The sequence below is a fragment of the Myxocyprinus asiaticus genome, chromosome 46 (assembly GCF_019703515.2).
Source record: "Myxocyprinus asiaticus isolate MX2 ecotype Aquarium Trade chromosome 46, UBuf_Myxa_2, whole genome shotgun sequence".
NCBI lineage: Eukaryota > Metazoa > Chordata > Actinopteri > Cypriniformes > Catostomidae > Myxocyprinus > Myxocyprinus asiaticus.
This window is the reverse complement of record NC_059389.1, coordinates 10,968,401-10,984,795: the sequence shown is the minus strand read 5'-3', so window position 1 is coordinate 10,984,795 and position 16,395 is coordinate 10,968,401. Positions and strand designations below refer to the sequence as shown.

At 37.9% G+C, this 16,395-nt stretch overlaps 1 protein-coding gene across 1 annotated transcript; it reads left to right on the top strand.

The window, feature by feature from the left end:
• Positions 1–2,294: 2,294 nt before the first annotated feature.
• Positions 2,295–15,786, top strand: LOC127436113 (casein kinase II subunit alpha'-like). Its single transcript, XM_051690049.1, has 12 exons — positions 2,295–3,243; positions 7,175–7,286; positions 7,445–7,546; positions 8,186–8,236; positions 9,319–9,378; positions 9,484–9,567; positions 9,691–9,801; positions 10,104–10,205; positions 14,258–14,358; positions 14,617–14,765; positions 14,862–14,944; positions 15,293–15,786. The coding sequence occupies exons 1-11, from the start codon at positions 3,140–3,142 to the stop codon at positions 14,936–14,938; spliced, it is 1,053 nt and encodes a 350-aa protein (XP_051546009.1). The 5' UTR covers positions 2,295–3,139; the 3' UTR covers positions 14,939–14,944; positions 15,293–15,786.
• Positions 15,787–16,395: the final 609 nt, after the last annotated feature.

Here is a 16,395-nt window from a genome sequence, read left to right as displayed (position 1 = left end):
TGTTCAAAATATCTTAAAGAGGATTAGAAAATAATAGAATAAAATATATTTTGATGTTTTATTTTCACATATCAAAGAAATAATGCAACAAATCAGGACAAATCTAGAACAGGATGCCTTAATGTCACACTGAAATTTCCTGAGCTGCAACTCGCTGTCAAACACATATTGAGCTACACATAACACATAAACTACACATACTGTAAGTATTTTCTCAGGTACTCATTGAGTCTAAATAGATGCACAACTTGCATAATTTCAGTAGTACACCCAAATGACAATAGTCATATCATACTGTTCATGTGTTACACTTACTATAGTTTACTTCCATGTTGTTTCTTCATCATATATTGTCAAATGTAAATCAAGTCAATCACTGAAACAACAGCGCCACCTTGAGGAAGAAACAGCATGTATATTATGTATGTGTACACCCATATGGAATACTGATAATTCACCAATGATAATAATTCATTGTTGCACAGAAAAATCAACGTGATGTAGACTAATGTTTATTTGTATGAATATACTATAGTACTTATTTCTCTTGTAATAAACAAATAAATAGATACATAGACATCCTGTGATGTAAGTAAATGACTGTAGATATGAAATAATCATAAAAATATTATTTATGGAAGTGCAGAAAAATGACACTTTTACATAGGCTACCTGCAGGTCTCTAATGGCCTTATACACTTTTGGTACTTAAGCCATCATACTTTTGTTGTTGCAATTTTGGCTTTTTATTTATATTTGTACACTATTTATGAGAGATATTTTGAGGAATACTAATGAGGTGTGGGCACAGCTGGATTAGGTACAAGGGGTAGAATGAGGTCCGGGGTCACTACAGACATGATGTATGTGATTAAGGGTTAATATCGGGTGTAGTTCTGTTATGAGAACATTTATTAATTTAGTTGGTTGATCATTCATCGTCAGAGACCCAAACACTGATATTGATGATATACTTTCTTAATAACACATTACAATAAGGTTCCATTTGTTAACATCAGTAAACATGAACAATCAACAATACTTTTACAGCATTCAGTAATCTTGGTTAATTACATATTACTTGTTAATTGCAATACATATATATATATTTTTTAAATCAAACGTAGTATGTTAACATACAGTTGTGCTCAAAAGTTTGCATACCCTGGCAGAAATTGTGAAATTTTGGCATCGATTTTGAAAATATGATTGATCATGCAAATCATGCTAATCATGTCTTTTATTTAAGGATAGTGATCATATGAAGCCATTTATTATCACATAGTTGTTTGCCTCCTTTTTAAAATCATAATGATAACAGAAATCACCCAAATGGCCCTGATCAAAAGTTTACATACCCTTGAATGTTTGGCCTTGTTACAGACACACAAGGTGACACGCACAGGTTTAAATGGCAATTAAAGGTTAATTTCCCACACCTGTGGCTTTTTTAAATTGCAATTAGTGTCTACCAACCACACCGTCATTTTCCAGAGCAGCCTGTATTTCTCCTGAGGTTACCTGTGGGTTTTTCTTTGTGTCCTGAACAATTCTTCTGGCAGTTGTGGCTGAAATCTTTCTTGGTCTACCTGACCTTGGCTTGGTATCAAGAGATCCTCAAATTTTCCACTTCTTAACAAGTGATTGAACAGTACTGACTGGCATTTTCAAGGCTTTGGATATCTTTTTATATCCTTTTCCATCTTTATAAAGTTCCATTACCTTGTTACGCAGGTCTTTTGACAGTTCTTTTCTGCTCCCCATGGCTCAATATCTAGCCTGCTCAGTGCATCCACATGAGTGCTAACAAACTCATTGACTATTGATACACAGACACTAATTGTAATTTTAAAAGCCACAGGTGTGGGAAATTAACCTTTAATTGCCATTTAAACCTGTGTGTGTCACCTTGTGTGTCTGTAACAAGGCCAAACATTCAAGGGTATGTAAACTTTTGATCAGGGCCATTTGGGTGATTTCTGTTACCATTATGATTTAAAAAGGAGGCAAAAACTATGTGATAATAAATGGCTTCATATGATCACTATCCTTAAATAAAAGACAGTTTTTTTTTGCATGATCAGTCATATTTTCAAAATCAATGCCAAAATTTCCCAGTTTCTGCCAGGGTATGCAAACTTTTGAGCACAACTGTATATACTAACCCCCCTTTTAAACCTCAAGAAGGAAGTCTTTCATATATGGTCGCATAGCAACGGACGGACATGCCTAGTGGCCATGACAACAAGCACTTCCGGCTTTTCAATGCTAATTGTTAAATGCTGCCATGCGCTTCCGGGTCAAATCGTTGCAGTCCGTTTTTCCAGCAGCAAGATAGTCCGAACCCCGACCAAACAAAACACTGCGTTGGATATTATGCGTTTTTTAAATTTATTTATTATTATTATTGCATACCAGCTATAGCCAAGCGACGCCACGGTAACACGGTTTTTTCACTGGGATCGGATAGAGTTTGCGAGGCTGGCGAATAACATCGATCTGTTACCCCACCGCCTCTCTCTCCCTCTAACCGGCGATATCAGTCAATATATCCTACTTAGACGCTGATTTGTTATATTCTGCTCATTTACTTTGTGGACTGTATTTTCTAACATAATTGTTGCTCTCTCTGCTTGGATCTCTATGCTTTGGATCTAGGGGATTTGAGGCCCCTTTGGGGGGTGGGGGGAGGGGTGGGGGGGTTTAAACACAATAATTAGATTTAAACAAACCCCCCCGCCAAGGACTCAAGGTCTATTTTTAAACAGAATACAGAGTATGTCTGTATGTGTATAGGCTCACATACAGAGCACCTGAACACAAAATATTTTTGTTTAGATTTATTTTGCATTTATTGCATGCAATCTTAATATTTAGCATCTCACAAGCATTCATTTTCAACCTCGGATCTCCAGGCGGTCGAACCACAGCTGACAAGCCGGGGTACGAGCGCATTTCTGCGGTCACTGTGCTCCGTCTTTTACGACACCGACATCAGATATCACACACCCGAACCGGATACTATCAGACCCCAAGCTGATCTACCACGTCGGTGGTCCCTGTGGGGGTGTGTGTGCGCTTTTTTTATATTGGATTTGGCGATCGGATTCATCCTACACCCTGAGCCCCGTCACTCGCCATGCCCGGCCCGGTGGCCGGTAGTAAATCTCGGGTGTATGCCGATGCCAACACTTTGAAGAGCAGGGAATACTGGGACTATGAGGCCCATGTGCCCACCTGGAGGTGAGAGATTAAAGGCCACAAAAAAATCCAAGTGCAACTTCATCATCTGATGGTGTCTCAAAACCTAATGAGCTTCCCAACTAGACTGTATTTTTGGACATCAAAGGCGCGTTCCAAAATTTGAACGTTCAGACGTGCCGCTTATGTCTGATGTTTTGGCGCGTTACGAGCTGCCTCAGAACGCGCCTTTGTTGCCCAAATATGCCGTCTAGGAAGGCAGCTCACTGGGGTTTGAGACACAACCGTTGTTTTATGAGTGTACAATGATGTTGTGATAATTTTGTGTGTCTGTCCGCTGGCTTTAGTGTTTTCTGTGCGGAGTCTTTGCGCAGTGGTTCATGTTGTACGGTGGGTGTATCGATTGTGCTGGGAAAGTCATCAATCTGTGATCGAGCAGCTCGTGTTTGACAGCTGATGATGAGAGGATGACACGATCGGATTTACAGATGCAGCGTTTTGTGTGTGCGTGTGCGCGCGATCTCAATGTTGCATCCACAGATTGTTATGCAAGTGCACCAATTCCCAAAAGTGAGCGATGCACATCCAGTTATTACAAATCTAAACCAATGCACTAATAGAGCATTAAATTGGTTTGAATGTTTAGATTCTTATAGAGAAGGTAATGTGGCTCTGTTTCTGTTTTGGCCAGGGTACATATATCCACTGATTAAAAGCCTAAACCAATATACCAATAATATATTTAAGGTGTGTAATGTTTTAAATTCTTATCAACAATCAAGTTAATGTGTTTCCATTTTTATTTGGCTGCACTGGGTCATTTGGCTGAAAAGAGAAATGTAAAAAAAAAAAAAAAGAAAACTGCCCAGCTTCTTTTTCAATGCTATATTCCTGCTAAACTGGAACCTCAACCTTGATTTGCACAGTGGGTGATTCTCAAGAAATCTATCAAGACAATGTCCTGGAACTATTTTACTTAAAAAAAAAAAAAATACTATTTATTTTGCATTTAGAAAATGAAGCCTATTTTTAGGGCCATATTACCTTAATGCAAAAAAAAAAAAAAAATCTGGTCATTATGATTTCATAACAAACTATCCTAATGTAGGTGTGATTTTCTTTATGCAAAATATTATTGCATAGTTATTTTGTATTGATTTGGGCTTAAATATGACCAGGACATTTTCTTGACAGGTTTCGTGAGAATACCCCCTTTCACATACACATATAGTAGATCCCATAAACGCTTTTTTACCGTTAATACTCCTTGTTCTTTTTTAAATCCCAGGTGTTTCTATCATACATTGTAGATTAGTACATTGCGGGGATTCCACCCAGGGGGGTGTTTAAGTAGGTTTCATCAGGTATTAGGAAATATTTTGATTTTGTTTTGCTAAACTATAAAACAAATTATGACTTTAAATAAAAAAAGGCTGTCAAAAGATTACAAATTATCTCATGATTTAATTAACAGATTAACAAATTCTGTTGAAAAAGAAAACAAATTTTGTCAACTTTTATAGATGACGCTTGTATCTGAACATTTTATACGTATATAGGCATAAATAGATATAGTGGCAAGAAAAAGTATGAGAACCCTTTGGAATTACCTGCATTTATGCATAAATTTGTCTTAAAATCTGGCTTGAGCTAAGGATATGCGGAACGACTAATTTCACTGATGTTTAAACAAATTTTAAGTCGACTAGCCTAAAACGAAAGAAACCCTCAGAAAACAGTTTAAAAACATTGTGTTTTAAGCGACCCATTTAAAATACTTCCAACAGCCAAATCCGACGCTAAATTCCACTGAAAAAGGGGCATTTATCTGCGATGTGCTTGACTTGCATTATCATTGTAGGCTACATTAAATATAGAACATGACATGCATGCAGTGAATACAGGCATACATATTGAAAACAATTGAGTGAATAGTGCAGGACCAATAGAGCAACCCTAAGAGCCTGTTCTAAAGAAAATCACCAAGTAACTTAACATATTAAAACAGTCAGGACATTGTTGAAAGTAATTCACAGGTAAGCCAAATCTACGAGAGAGAATGCAATGCACTGAAAAGTTGCGTGTATTTCACACCGTGCATTAGCCTTTGATCTAATATGACAGCTGTTCGGTTAAGATTGTTAACAGTTATGATTGCTAGGATTGAAAAAAATAGGCCTGTGAGAAATGTACAATAACCCAGATGTATTGTTCTAAACATGACGTGCACACAGAATGAAGGGTTTAACCCATAGATGCAAGCGGCACATCGTAGCCTTCTTGATCAGTGGGGTAAAAATAATTACCATACTTAGCCTACAATAGTCATTTTCTAGGCTACTTACTCAAAAGCATACATTTTTGAAGAACAACATTAACATGTCAACATGGTAGGGTGAAAGACACGACCTGACTCACCTGAGGCGATTATCCTGTGCTTGGAAAAAGCCCGCTCGGCGGGAAAATAACTTTTAAGCACGCACAGATATAAAGACTCAAATGTGAAAACATCCATAGCAACTTGCAAGCCAACATTTTGAAATCCGCTTCCCGCACCACCACAGAAGTGATTTCCATAGCTACTTTGCTGGTCTTGCAAGATGACATATTCCTGCAAGTGCCGCGAGTAAGAGAGGGAAGAAGGACACGCATGGTGAAATTAAACTTTGTATACATCTGCTCCAGATATCCTCTTTTTAAAATAATATTTGTATTATTAATTATATTTAAAATGTGTAACACTAACATGACAGTAATTTAAGTGCAGCCTTTGTAATAATATAAAGCCAAATGTAAATGTGTAAAAATGCTGAACAGTTTAAAGGGGAAATATATTGACTGTCTAGTAATTCCAGTGTCGACTAGCAGCATCAGAACCGTTTAGTCGACTGGTCTCGCACATCCCTAGTTTGAGCTTCATCTAAGTTACAATAATTAACTAACACAATCTGTTTCAACTAATAACACACAAGTGATTGTATTATTCTTGTACATATTGAATACATCATTCAAAAATTCACAGTGTAAGTTGGAAAAAGTATGTGAACCCCCAGGCTGATGGCATCAACAAAAGCTAATTTGAGTTATGTGATGCATCAGGACATTGAAGAAAATCCACTACAGTATGGCTTCAAAAAAAGAAAATCCATCTTTTGGAGTGGCCCAGTTAGAGCCCAGATCTTAACCCAATAGAGATACCATGGAATGACCTCAAGAGAGCTGTTCACACCAGACATCCTAAGAATATGGCTGAGATGAAGCAGTTCTGTAAGGATGAATGAACCAAAATTCCTTCTGAACGTTGTGCAGGTCTAATCCGCAGCTACCGGAAACACTTGGTTGAGGTTATTACTGCCAAAGGAGGATAGACAGTTATTAAATCCAAGGTTTTCCACAGCACTGTGAATTTTTAAAGGGATGTTTTCAACAAAGCCATGAAATATTATAATTGTGTGTGTGTGTGTGTGTGTGTGTGTGTGTGTGTGTTGTTAGCTTAAGCACATTGTTGTTTGTCTATACTTATAACTTTGAAGAAGATGAGATCACATTTTATGACCAATTAATGCAGAAAACCAGCTAATTCCAAAGGGTTCACATGCTTTTTCTTGCCACTATAGATAGATAGATAACACTATCACACTTACTGACTAAAAAAAAAAAAGCCATTCTTATTGAGGATGTGCAAGGCTCTGTCAGAATAGTGGCATTTACCTCATTACTATAGTTAAGAGCGCTTACAGACAACAGGCCAATGATTAAAATGTCGTCTTTGGCTCCGTCCTTCAGTGGAAACGTCAGTCAGCCCTCAGCTTACAGGGAAAATGATGGGCTTGGATATATTCACAGATGGTTGACTGTGTTTCAGCACCCTTCATGCTTGCAGAAGCAGTGTGTTTGTGTGTTGGGCGGGAGATGCAGATCTCTCTGTAGATTCTCTTTCTGACTGGCATGCATATCCGTGTACCACCCGCAGTAATCAGGAGGACTACCAGCTGGTACGGAAGCTTGGGAGAGGGAAATACAGTGAGGTCTTCGAGGCCATCAACGCCAACAATAATGAGAAGGTTGTGGTCAAAATCCTTAAGGTAAAGGGTTTGCAAACAAATATTTCCTCCAGAATATACTAAAGTTTTCTCACTAAGATTTGATCTAGCTTGAAGCAATTTCGATGTGGCTATCTGCATATTTCTGTGATGTTTTGTTGATGTTGTGCTGAGTTTGGATGTTATGTCATCTGGAATAGCCTGTCAAGAAAAAGAAGATCAAGAGAGAGATCAAAATCTTAGAGAACCTTCGTGGGGGAACCAACATCATTCACCTCATGGACACAGTGAAGGATCCTGTGGTATGTTCTCTACTATATCAACTGTGACCCCGCCCATTAGCCCTACCCCCCTCTTTCATTTGCTGCTGTCAAAGATACCTGTCCAATCAGGGCACATCATTTTCCAAGTAGAACTTTGATTTTCTCTCTCTAAAGACTGGCTCATCATCAGAGTGGGTGGACAACATTTAAGACAAATTGCTTTCTCTTGCTCACAGGTGCAGAATTTGGTTTTAGGCCAGGATTGCTTGTGCCAACTTGTTAGGTCACCAATTTGTCAGTGAAATCATGTTTAAAAATTACACCTTGAACAATTTTAAGAGATTTACAGACATCAGTAAGCAGTAGCAAAATGGTTCCAAGGGATTATCTGCACATAAATGAGTTCATATCAAAATGACTGAATGCGAAGTGATGCTCAAAATGAGATTTTATGTCGGAATAATACTTTTTAGCCATGGTGCTTTTGTACTCCATGTGTGATATTCCTGATTGTGATCACAATTAGAATGCTTAATGGTGACTGTTAATGCTTTTTTTTTTTTTTTTTTTTTTGATTGAAGGACTTCCTCTTTCTCTGATTGTCACATGTTCATCTGTCTCTTTTTCTGTCTCTCTCTCCCTATTTTTTGTTTCTGTTTCTCCCCAATCTCTCTGCAGTCTCGAACACCTGCGCTTGTCTTTGAATGCATCAATAACACAGATTTTAAGGTATATTATAAGTAAGGTTCAATGTCTGATGTGATATGAAATCTGTTACATGGTAATGGATATTAAACTGGTGATCATTTGAATATTTAATTAGTGAATACTCACTTTAGCATGAACAGCTGGATCATAAATTGGCCAATAATCAGTAATCATTTTCAAAAAGGTCTGATCAGATACATAAGGGATAATTACAGTCAGCTGGTCATTATAGTGAAATAAACAACAAATCAAAGGGGTTTGTTTAGCAATAATGACCATCTGTACATTATCCTGCTTATTACACAACTTCTTATCAATTAAATGAATAAACTGACATAAAACATTGATTTGAGGTTGAATTGTTTGAGAAGAAAGAGACCATGGAGCGGCACGAGAGAAAATAAAGTAGAACAGCTATTTGGGAAATCGTTTGACATGGACAACGGTCAATTATATAGTTTAGCGTCATTATAAAAAACTATTTGATTGCAGAATGCAACGATTGAGTAATCAGAATGAGGTATTCTAGAGAAATCTGGGTTACAATGAGGCACTGACAATGGAAGTGAATGGGGGGCCAATCCGTAAACGTTAAAATACTCACTGTTTCGAAAGGATAGCCACAAGACATAAACAATATGCATGTTAACATAATTTTAGTGTGATAAAATCACTTACTAACCTTTTCTGTGTAAAGTCTTATCCAATTTTACAACTTTGTTGCCATGACGACATAACGCTGTAAACTGTAAAACGGCCATAAAAATTATGATTTAAACAACTTTACAGCTCAAATAATACATGAGTTTTAACAGAAGAATTAATGCAAGTGCTTTTATAAAATTATAATCTGCACATTTCTGTCTTTGAACCCTCCAAAAATTGGCCCCATTAACTTCCATTGTAAGTGCCTCAATGTAACCTTGATTTTTGAAAAGGAGGGACAAGTAAAACAAATTTTTTTTGTGGTAATCAATATAATCCCACAAATGCTGTCAATTGAACTTAATTTGTATTGAACCCGGAATATTCCTTTAAATATCTTGGATGGATTCAGAAACCTCATACATTGTTTTGATATCTTTGTTTCCTCTGTTGTTTAGGAGCTGTATCAAAAGTTAACAGATTATGATATTCGTTTTTACATGTATGAACTACTAAAGGTAAGAGCCACACATGTGCTTAAGTCAGTAGCTTTTTTTAGCAGTCTTCTACACAGATGATCTGTCTATGCAATGATAAGGTTTGTTTTTTTATTTACCCGACAGGCTCTGGACTTCTGCCACAGCATGGGGATCATGCACCGTGATGTCAAACCCCACAATGTCATGATTGACCACCAGTTAAGAAAGGTAAAAACCTAATGTTTAGAGGACGTGTATAAAATTTTTTAAAAAAATTAAAAAAAACTCACCTGTTGTTTTGCAGTGTCGTAACTATTTTGCATTCTGTGCATGTGTGTGTTTTTTATGCAGCTGAGGTTGATAGACTGGGGTCTGGCCGAGTTCTATCACCCAGCACAAGAGTACAACGTCAGAGTGGCATCGCGGTATTTCAAAGGTCCAGAACTGCTGGTGGACTACCAGGTAAAAAGCCCTTTAATAAAAGCAGATATGCTGAACAACCATATATGTACATATTACATCACATTTTAAATTTCAGAATTAAAAAAAATACATACATTTTTCAGGTTCAAAATATCACGTTACCATTACAGTGTCACAACGTTCCTGTAGTTCATAATCAGATTTTGGCACTGAAGTTTTCTTTGTCAGTAACATCCAGTTGCAGATCAGTTGAGCTACACACTTAATATGTACCTCTGTCTGAAGTTTATTTTGAGACGCTGACAAATTGCACAACTTGACTGTTTATATTGTGTGAACAGATGTACGATTACAGTTTGGACATGTGGAGTCTCGGCTGCATGCTAGCCAGTATGATCTTTCAGAAAGAGCCCTTCTTTCATGGCCAAGACAACTATGATCAGGTAATTAGCAGACAGTAACTTAGTACTCTCTCTCTATTTGAATAGCATGAGCAGTTATGTTTATGCTGTATGGCCAGAGATTTTTCTTTCTCTCCACTAACTAACACCTTACAGAGTTTTTAATTCCTTGCCACAGTCACCTCTGCCTTTGGCTTACTAACTGGGGACCTAAAAACAAAAAGATTAAGGAATGATTTTAAATAAGGGTTTTCAATTAAATTGCTCAATGGGGAATTTAAGACATTACAGACACTACAACAGCATCAGAAGTTAATGTTTACATGAACCCTTAAATGCATGGGAACTTCACCAATCACTCTTACATATTCAGATCTTTAGAGACCCGGCACGTATATCTATCACAAATGGATCTGCAAAATGCCCAGATAGTGTATAATGTTCCAAATATTTTCAAGACAATTAGAAAATAATTGAATAAAATATATTTTAATGTTTTATTTAGCAACAAAATTAGGATGAATGTAGAACAGGACTCATTACTTTCATACTGAAATTTCAAGAGACGCAACTGGCTGTCAAACATATATTGAGCCACACATAAATTACACATATTCTACACTTAAGATACACATATGTGGGGGCCTGGGTAGCTCAGTGAGTATTGACGCTGACTACCACCCCTGGAGTCACGAGTTCGAATCCAGGGCGTGCTGAGTGACTCCAGTCAGGTCACCTTAGCAACCAAATTGGCCCAGTTGCTAGGGAGGGTAGAGTCACATTGGGTTAACCTCCTTGTGGTCGCTATAATGTGTGGTTCTCGCTCGCGGTGGGGCACATGGTGAGTTGTGCCTGGATGCTGTGGAGAATAGCGTGGGCCTCCACATGCGCTACGTGTCTGTGGTAACGCGCTCAACAAGCCACGTGATAAGATGTGTGGATTGATGTCTCAGACGTGGAGGTAACTGAGATTCGTCCTCCGCCACCCAGATTGAGGCGAGTCGTTATGCCACCACAAGGACTTAGAGCACATTGGGAATTAGGCATTCCAAATTGGGGAGAAAAGGGGAGAAAAAAAAAAGATACACATACACTACCGTTCAAAAGTTTAGGGTCACTTACTCATTCTTTATTTTTATTTTTTTCTCATTTTAGAATAATAGTAAAGTCATCACAACTATGGAATAATAAAAATGGAACTATGGGAATTATGTTGTGACTAAAAAAATCCAAAATCAATCAAAACTGTGTTATATTTTAGCATCTTCAAAGTGGCCACACTTTGCCTAGAATTTGCAGACATGTACTCTTGACATTTTCTCAACCAACTTCTTGAGGTATCACCCTGGGATGCTTTTTAAACAGCATTGAAGGAGTTCCCATCTATATGCTGGGCACTTATTGGCTGCTTTTCTTAATTATTCAGTCCAAGCCATCAATTTAAAAAAAAAATATGTTGGCACAATTATATTTTTGTCTACAAAACTAATTTCAAACATATAAGCATACGCCTTCAGATCAAAAGGTTTTTAAGATCATGAGAAACACTTCAGGCAAGTGACCCCAAACTTTGAACAGTAGTGTATGTATTATCTCAGGCACTTTTTGAGTCTAAACAGACTTACATAATTTCAGTAGTGCACCAAAATGACAATGGTCAAATCATACTGTTCATGTGTTACACTTGCTATAGTTTACTTCCACATTTCTTATTTGTCAAATAGCAATGTCAAATTTTAAATCAAGTCAACCACTTAAACAACAGTGCCACCTTGAGTAACAAATAGCATGTATATTATGTATGTGTACATGCATATTGTAATACTGATAATTCACCATCATTGCACAGAAAATCAACATAATATAGTAGTCATTTGTATGAATATAGTACAAATTTCTCTTTTAATAAACAAATATTTATCCTGTGATGGTAAACTTATATACAGTAGATATAAAATAACCACAAAAATATAATTTGTGGAAATAATAATAATAAAAAAAAAAACACTATTACATACCTAGGGTCTCTATTGACCCTATGCACTTTTGGTACTTAAACTATTATAAGAAATATGTTTTTTCTTTTTGTTTTTTTTTTGCAATTTTGGCATTTTTTTTCTGTGTTACACTATTTATAAGAAAAAGATCGAGGAATACTAAATAGGTAACCGGGTCACTAAAGACCCAAGGTATGCGTTTAAGGGTTAGGGGGCAAAATTTGCCACCTGGATTTGATTTTCACGGGTAGTTTTTACCTTTATGAGGGATTATTTTCCCCTCATCCATTTATGTCAAATACTTCAATTTAATCGGTTTATTAAAACAGATTTTCAAGGTCGAGAACTTATTACATCTTACCCTAAGAATTAAATCAACATTTTTTCATAATTTATGCCATAATATGTATAACTAAGACTATAATAGAATATTAAGAACTATATCAGATGCTACAAAAACAAACAAACAGTAGAATTCATTACGAGGCCATTTTTTGCCATCACATTTTGAATTTTGGGGGCAATTTTTTCATTTTTGGTGGCTTTTTTGCCCCGAGCCCCCCTAAATTTCTGACCCCAGAATTTTTTTTTCTGTAATGCTGCTTTTACACAAAGTGTATTGTGAAAAGCGCTATACAAAAAATAAAAAAATAATTGTCTTGACTTGTATTTTGTATCCGGATATGGTACGTATCGGTCTTGTCAAACATATACACCAATCAGCCACAACATTAAAACCACCTGCCTAATATAGTGTAGGTCCCCCTCGTACCACCAAAACAGCTCTGAACCGTCGAGGCATGGACTCCACAAGACCTCTGAAGGTGTCCTGTGGTATCTGGCACCAAGACATTAGCATCAGATCCTTTAAATCCTGTAAGTTGCAAGCTGGGGCCTCCATGGATCGGACTTGTTGGTCCAGCACATCCCATAGATGCTCAATCGGATTGAGATCTGGGGAATTTGGAGGTCAAGTCAACACCATGAACTCTGTCATGTTCCTCAAACCATTCCTGAACAATTTTTGCAGTGTGGCAAGGCGCATTATCCGGCTGAAAGAGGCCACTGCCATCAGGGAATACCATTGCCATGAAGGGGTGTACATGGTCTGCTACAGTCTTTAGGTAGGTGGTACGTGTCAAAGTAACATCCACATGAATCCCTGGACCCAAGGTTTCCCAGCAGAACATTGCCCAGAGCATCACACTGCCTCCGCCGGCCTAACTTCTTCCCATGGCGCATCCTGTTGCCATCTCTTCCCCAGGTAAACGATGCACACGCACCCCGGTCCACATGATCTAAAAGAAAACAGGATTCATTATAGCATCAGGCCACTTTCTTCCATTGCTCCATGGTCCAGTTCTGATGATCACGTGCCCATTGTAGGTGCTTTTGGCAGTGGACAGGGGTCAGCATGAGCACTCTGACCGGTCTGCGGCTACGCAGCCCTATACGCAACAAGCTGCGATGCACTGTGTGTTCTGACTCCTTTCAATCATGGCCAGCATTACGTTTTTCAGCAATTTGTGCTACAGTAGTTCTTCTGTGGGATTGGACCAGACAGGCTAGCCTTCGCTCCCCACACGCATCAATGAGCCTTGGGCGCCCATGACCCTGTCGCCGGTTGTCCTTTCTTGGACAACTTTTGGTAGGTACTAACCACTGCATACCGGGAACACCCCACAAGACCTGCCGTTTTTGAGATGCGCTGACCCAGTCGTCTAGCCATCACAATTTAGCCCTTGTCAAAGTTGCTCAGATCCTAATGCTTGCCCATTTTTCCTGCTTCTAACACATGAAATTCAAGAAGTGACTGTTCACTTGCTGTCTAATATATCCCACCCTTTGACAGGTGCCATTATAACAAGATAAATGTTATTCACTTCACCTGTCAGTGGTTTTAATGCTGTGGCTGATCAGTGTATATTATACATGCTCAGTATTAGATTGCTGTATTAAAACAAATATTGATAAAAAAAATAAGCATTAACAAGCTAATGCAACCAGGTGAACATATTGTCAAGGAGACTGTGATAAATTTGTGAACATAAAGGATTATTATTTAGTAAGGATTACTTTTCTTTCCCTCTGACCAAGTTGGTGAGGATCGCAAAAGTTCTTGGGACAGATGAGTTATTTGGATATCTGCGCAAATACCACATTGAACTGGATCCACGATTCAAAGACTTGCTTGGACAGTGAGTACCATCAGGGGGCGCCTTTGAGTCATTTCAGTAGTTCACCACAATTCAAATTTTTCACCTCAGTCAGCTTTCAGATGGGTGTCAAAATTGCCTTCATATTTTCTTGACATAACATTATACGGATAAGTGTATCATTGATAATGTCTGACTGAACTCATTGGTCAGTATATAGATGATTTTAATACCATCTGTTACATGACCTATCACATTAGTCTGTCCTAATTATTTAAGTTTTCCTGCTGTATCCCACAGGCAGACACGAAAACGCTGGGAACAGTTTGTGCAGACGGAGAACCAGCATTTGGTGAGCCCAGAGGCTCTGGACCTTCTCGATAAGCTGCTACGCTACGACCATCAGCAGAGACTGACCGCCACCGAGGCCATGGAGCACCCATATTTCTGTATGTCAGCATCCCTTACCAATACCCAACAGTATAGAGACAGCTTATATAATCCATAACGCCTGAATCATTCACAATTTTGTGTCATGTCTTCAGATCCAGTGGTGAAGGAGCAGTCTCACACTAATACAGATGGCACCATAGTGTCAAGTGGAACTAACACACCCCGATGAGAGCAGGTATCAGCATGTTGACTGTGTAAATTGTACTTAATTGTCTTAATTGTACCAGAACATTTTAATATTCTTTTGTTTTTAATGCTGTAAAATTTAAAATCTAGGTTCGCACTGTCATGGAAAAGTCATAGAAATTGATTTAATTGAATATACATTTTTCGTTCTTATGAGTTAGATCTTTTCAATAAATTTGGTCTACTATTTTATATGATTTTAAAATAGTCATTAGCCAGTGATCGCAAATGACTTAAAAGGTCATGGAAAAAGATATGGAAATTCATTGGGCATTAAGTCTGGAACTCTTTATAGTGTTTAAAACTGAAATATGCCACTTTTGCCCTTGTGTTTTAGGAACCGGAAAAGGAAGACGTTTGTTACCTCAATTTTTTTATCCCTCGTGTCTGAAACCTCTTCAAGTGTACAGTGAAAGTTGGATTTGAGCAGCACCTGTTACACCTCATTTCTCAGACATAGGCACACACACACACATCATCACATGCTCACACCGACTTTCCGTGTCTGTCAAGATTGGTCTGCTCATCTAGCTTGAAGATTTCAAAGCTTTCCCTTCCCAGTTTAGAATGTCATGAAGGAATTTTTCATTGGCTCCACCCCCAAGTACACTGGCCCCACCCTTCTTAAGCTAGGCATGGAGAATGAAGACCAGAATGATGCCCTGCCCTCTCTCTCCTTATTGGTCTGTGTGTCAGTCTGTCCAGTATTCAGACCTTGGCGCAGCCTCCACATACTGTAGTAATAAAGTGGCATGGTGGACCTTTTTTTTTCTTTGCTGTAGGTAGATTGATTACTATATTAATGAAAATAAATGATTTTTATTTAGATCTATAATGCCTCGTTGTCTGTCTGGTAATGGGAAATTGGGTTTTAATGAACAATATGGGTGCTCATAGTGATGCTTGCTTAGGCAATTGCTATTGCTCATACTTTAGGTTGGGGATTTGCACAAACTCCTAACGCTAAGTATTAAACTTGTCCAGCATCATTTGTGCTACAGACAGGAATGATATCTGATATCATGCGGAACAGAGGGATGCTAATCCTACTGAGGGATGACTATTGCTTTTCTAATCAGATTAACGAATAATGTTGAATTTTCAAGTGTACGTCTCCGATAACCATACAAAAATTCTTCAGTTCATTGTTGCATACATGAGAACAGGTTAGCAGTCTATGATGTGTGAAACATGATCGCTTATTCATCCCAGTTGTAGTGCAATATTTTGGTTACATGATATCCAGCCTTTTGCCAGCCAGATTAATTGCTTTGTGTCATGTTCCCACACTCCATTGCTTCATCATTTCCTCATAATAAGGCCTACATCATAATGAAGCAACTTTTTATTCAGTTCTGTAGGCACTAGTGTTTTTATAGTTTTGAATTTTGAATTAAGTTTTTATTTCAATTTTATTTTCAATTTCTTTCAGTTTAGTTT

What these genes read in the sequence shown, in the direction of transcription:
- LOC127436113 (XM_051690049.1), top strand. Translation starts at nt 3,140, where the DNA reads ATGCCCGGCCCGGTGGCCGGTAGTAAATCTCGGGTGTATGCCGATGCC. An exon ending in ACACAGTGAAGGATCCTGTG is followed by an intron (nt 7,547 to 8,185) that starts GTATGTTCTCTA and finishes ATCTCTCTGCAG; the next exon opens with TCTCGAACACCTGCGCTTGT. An exon ending in ACATGTATGAACTACTAAAG is followed by an intron (nt 9,379 to 9,483) that starts GTAAGAGCCACA and finishes TTTACCCGACAG; the next exon opens with GCTCTGGACTTCTGCCACAG.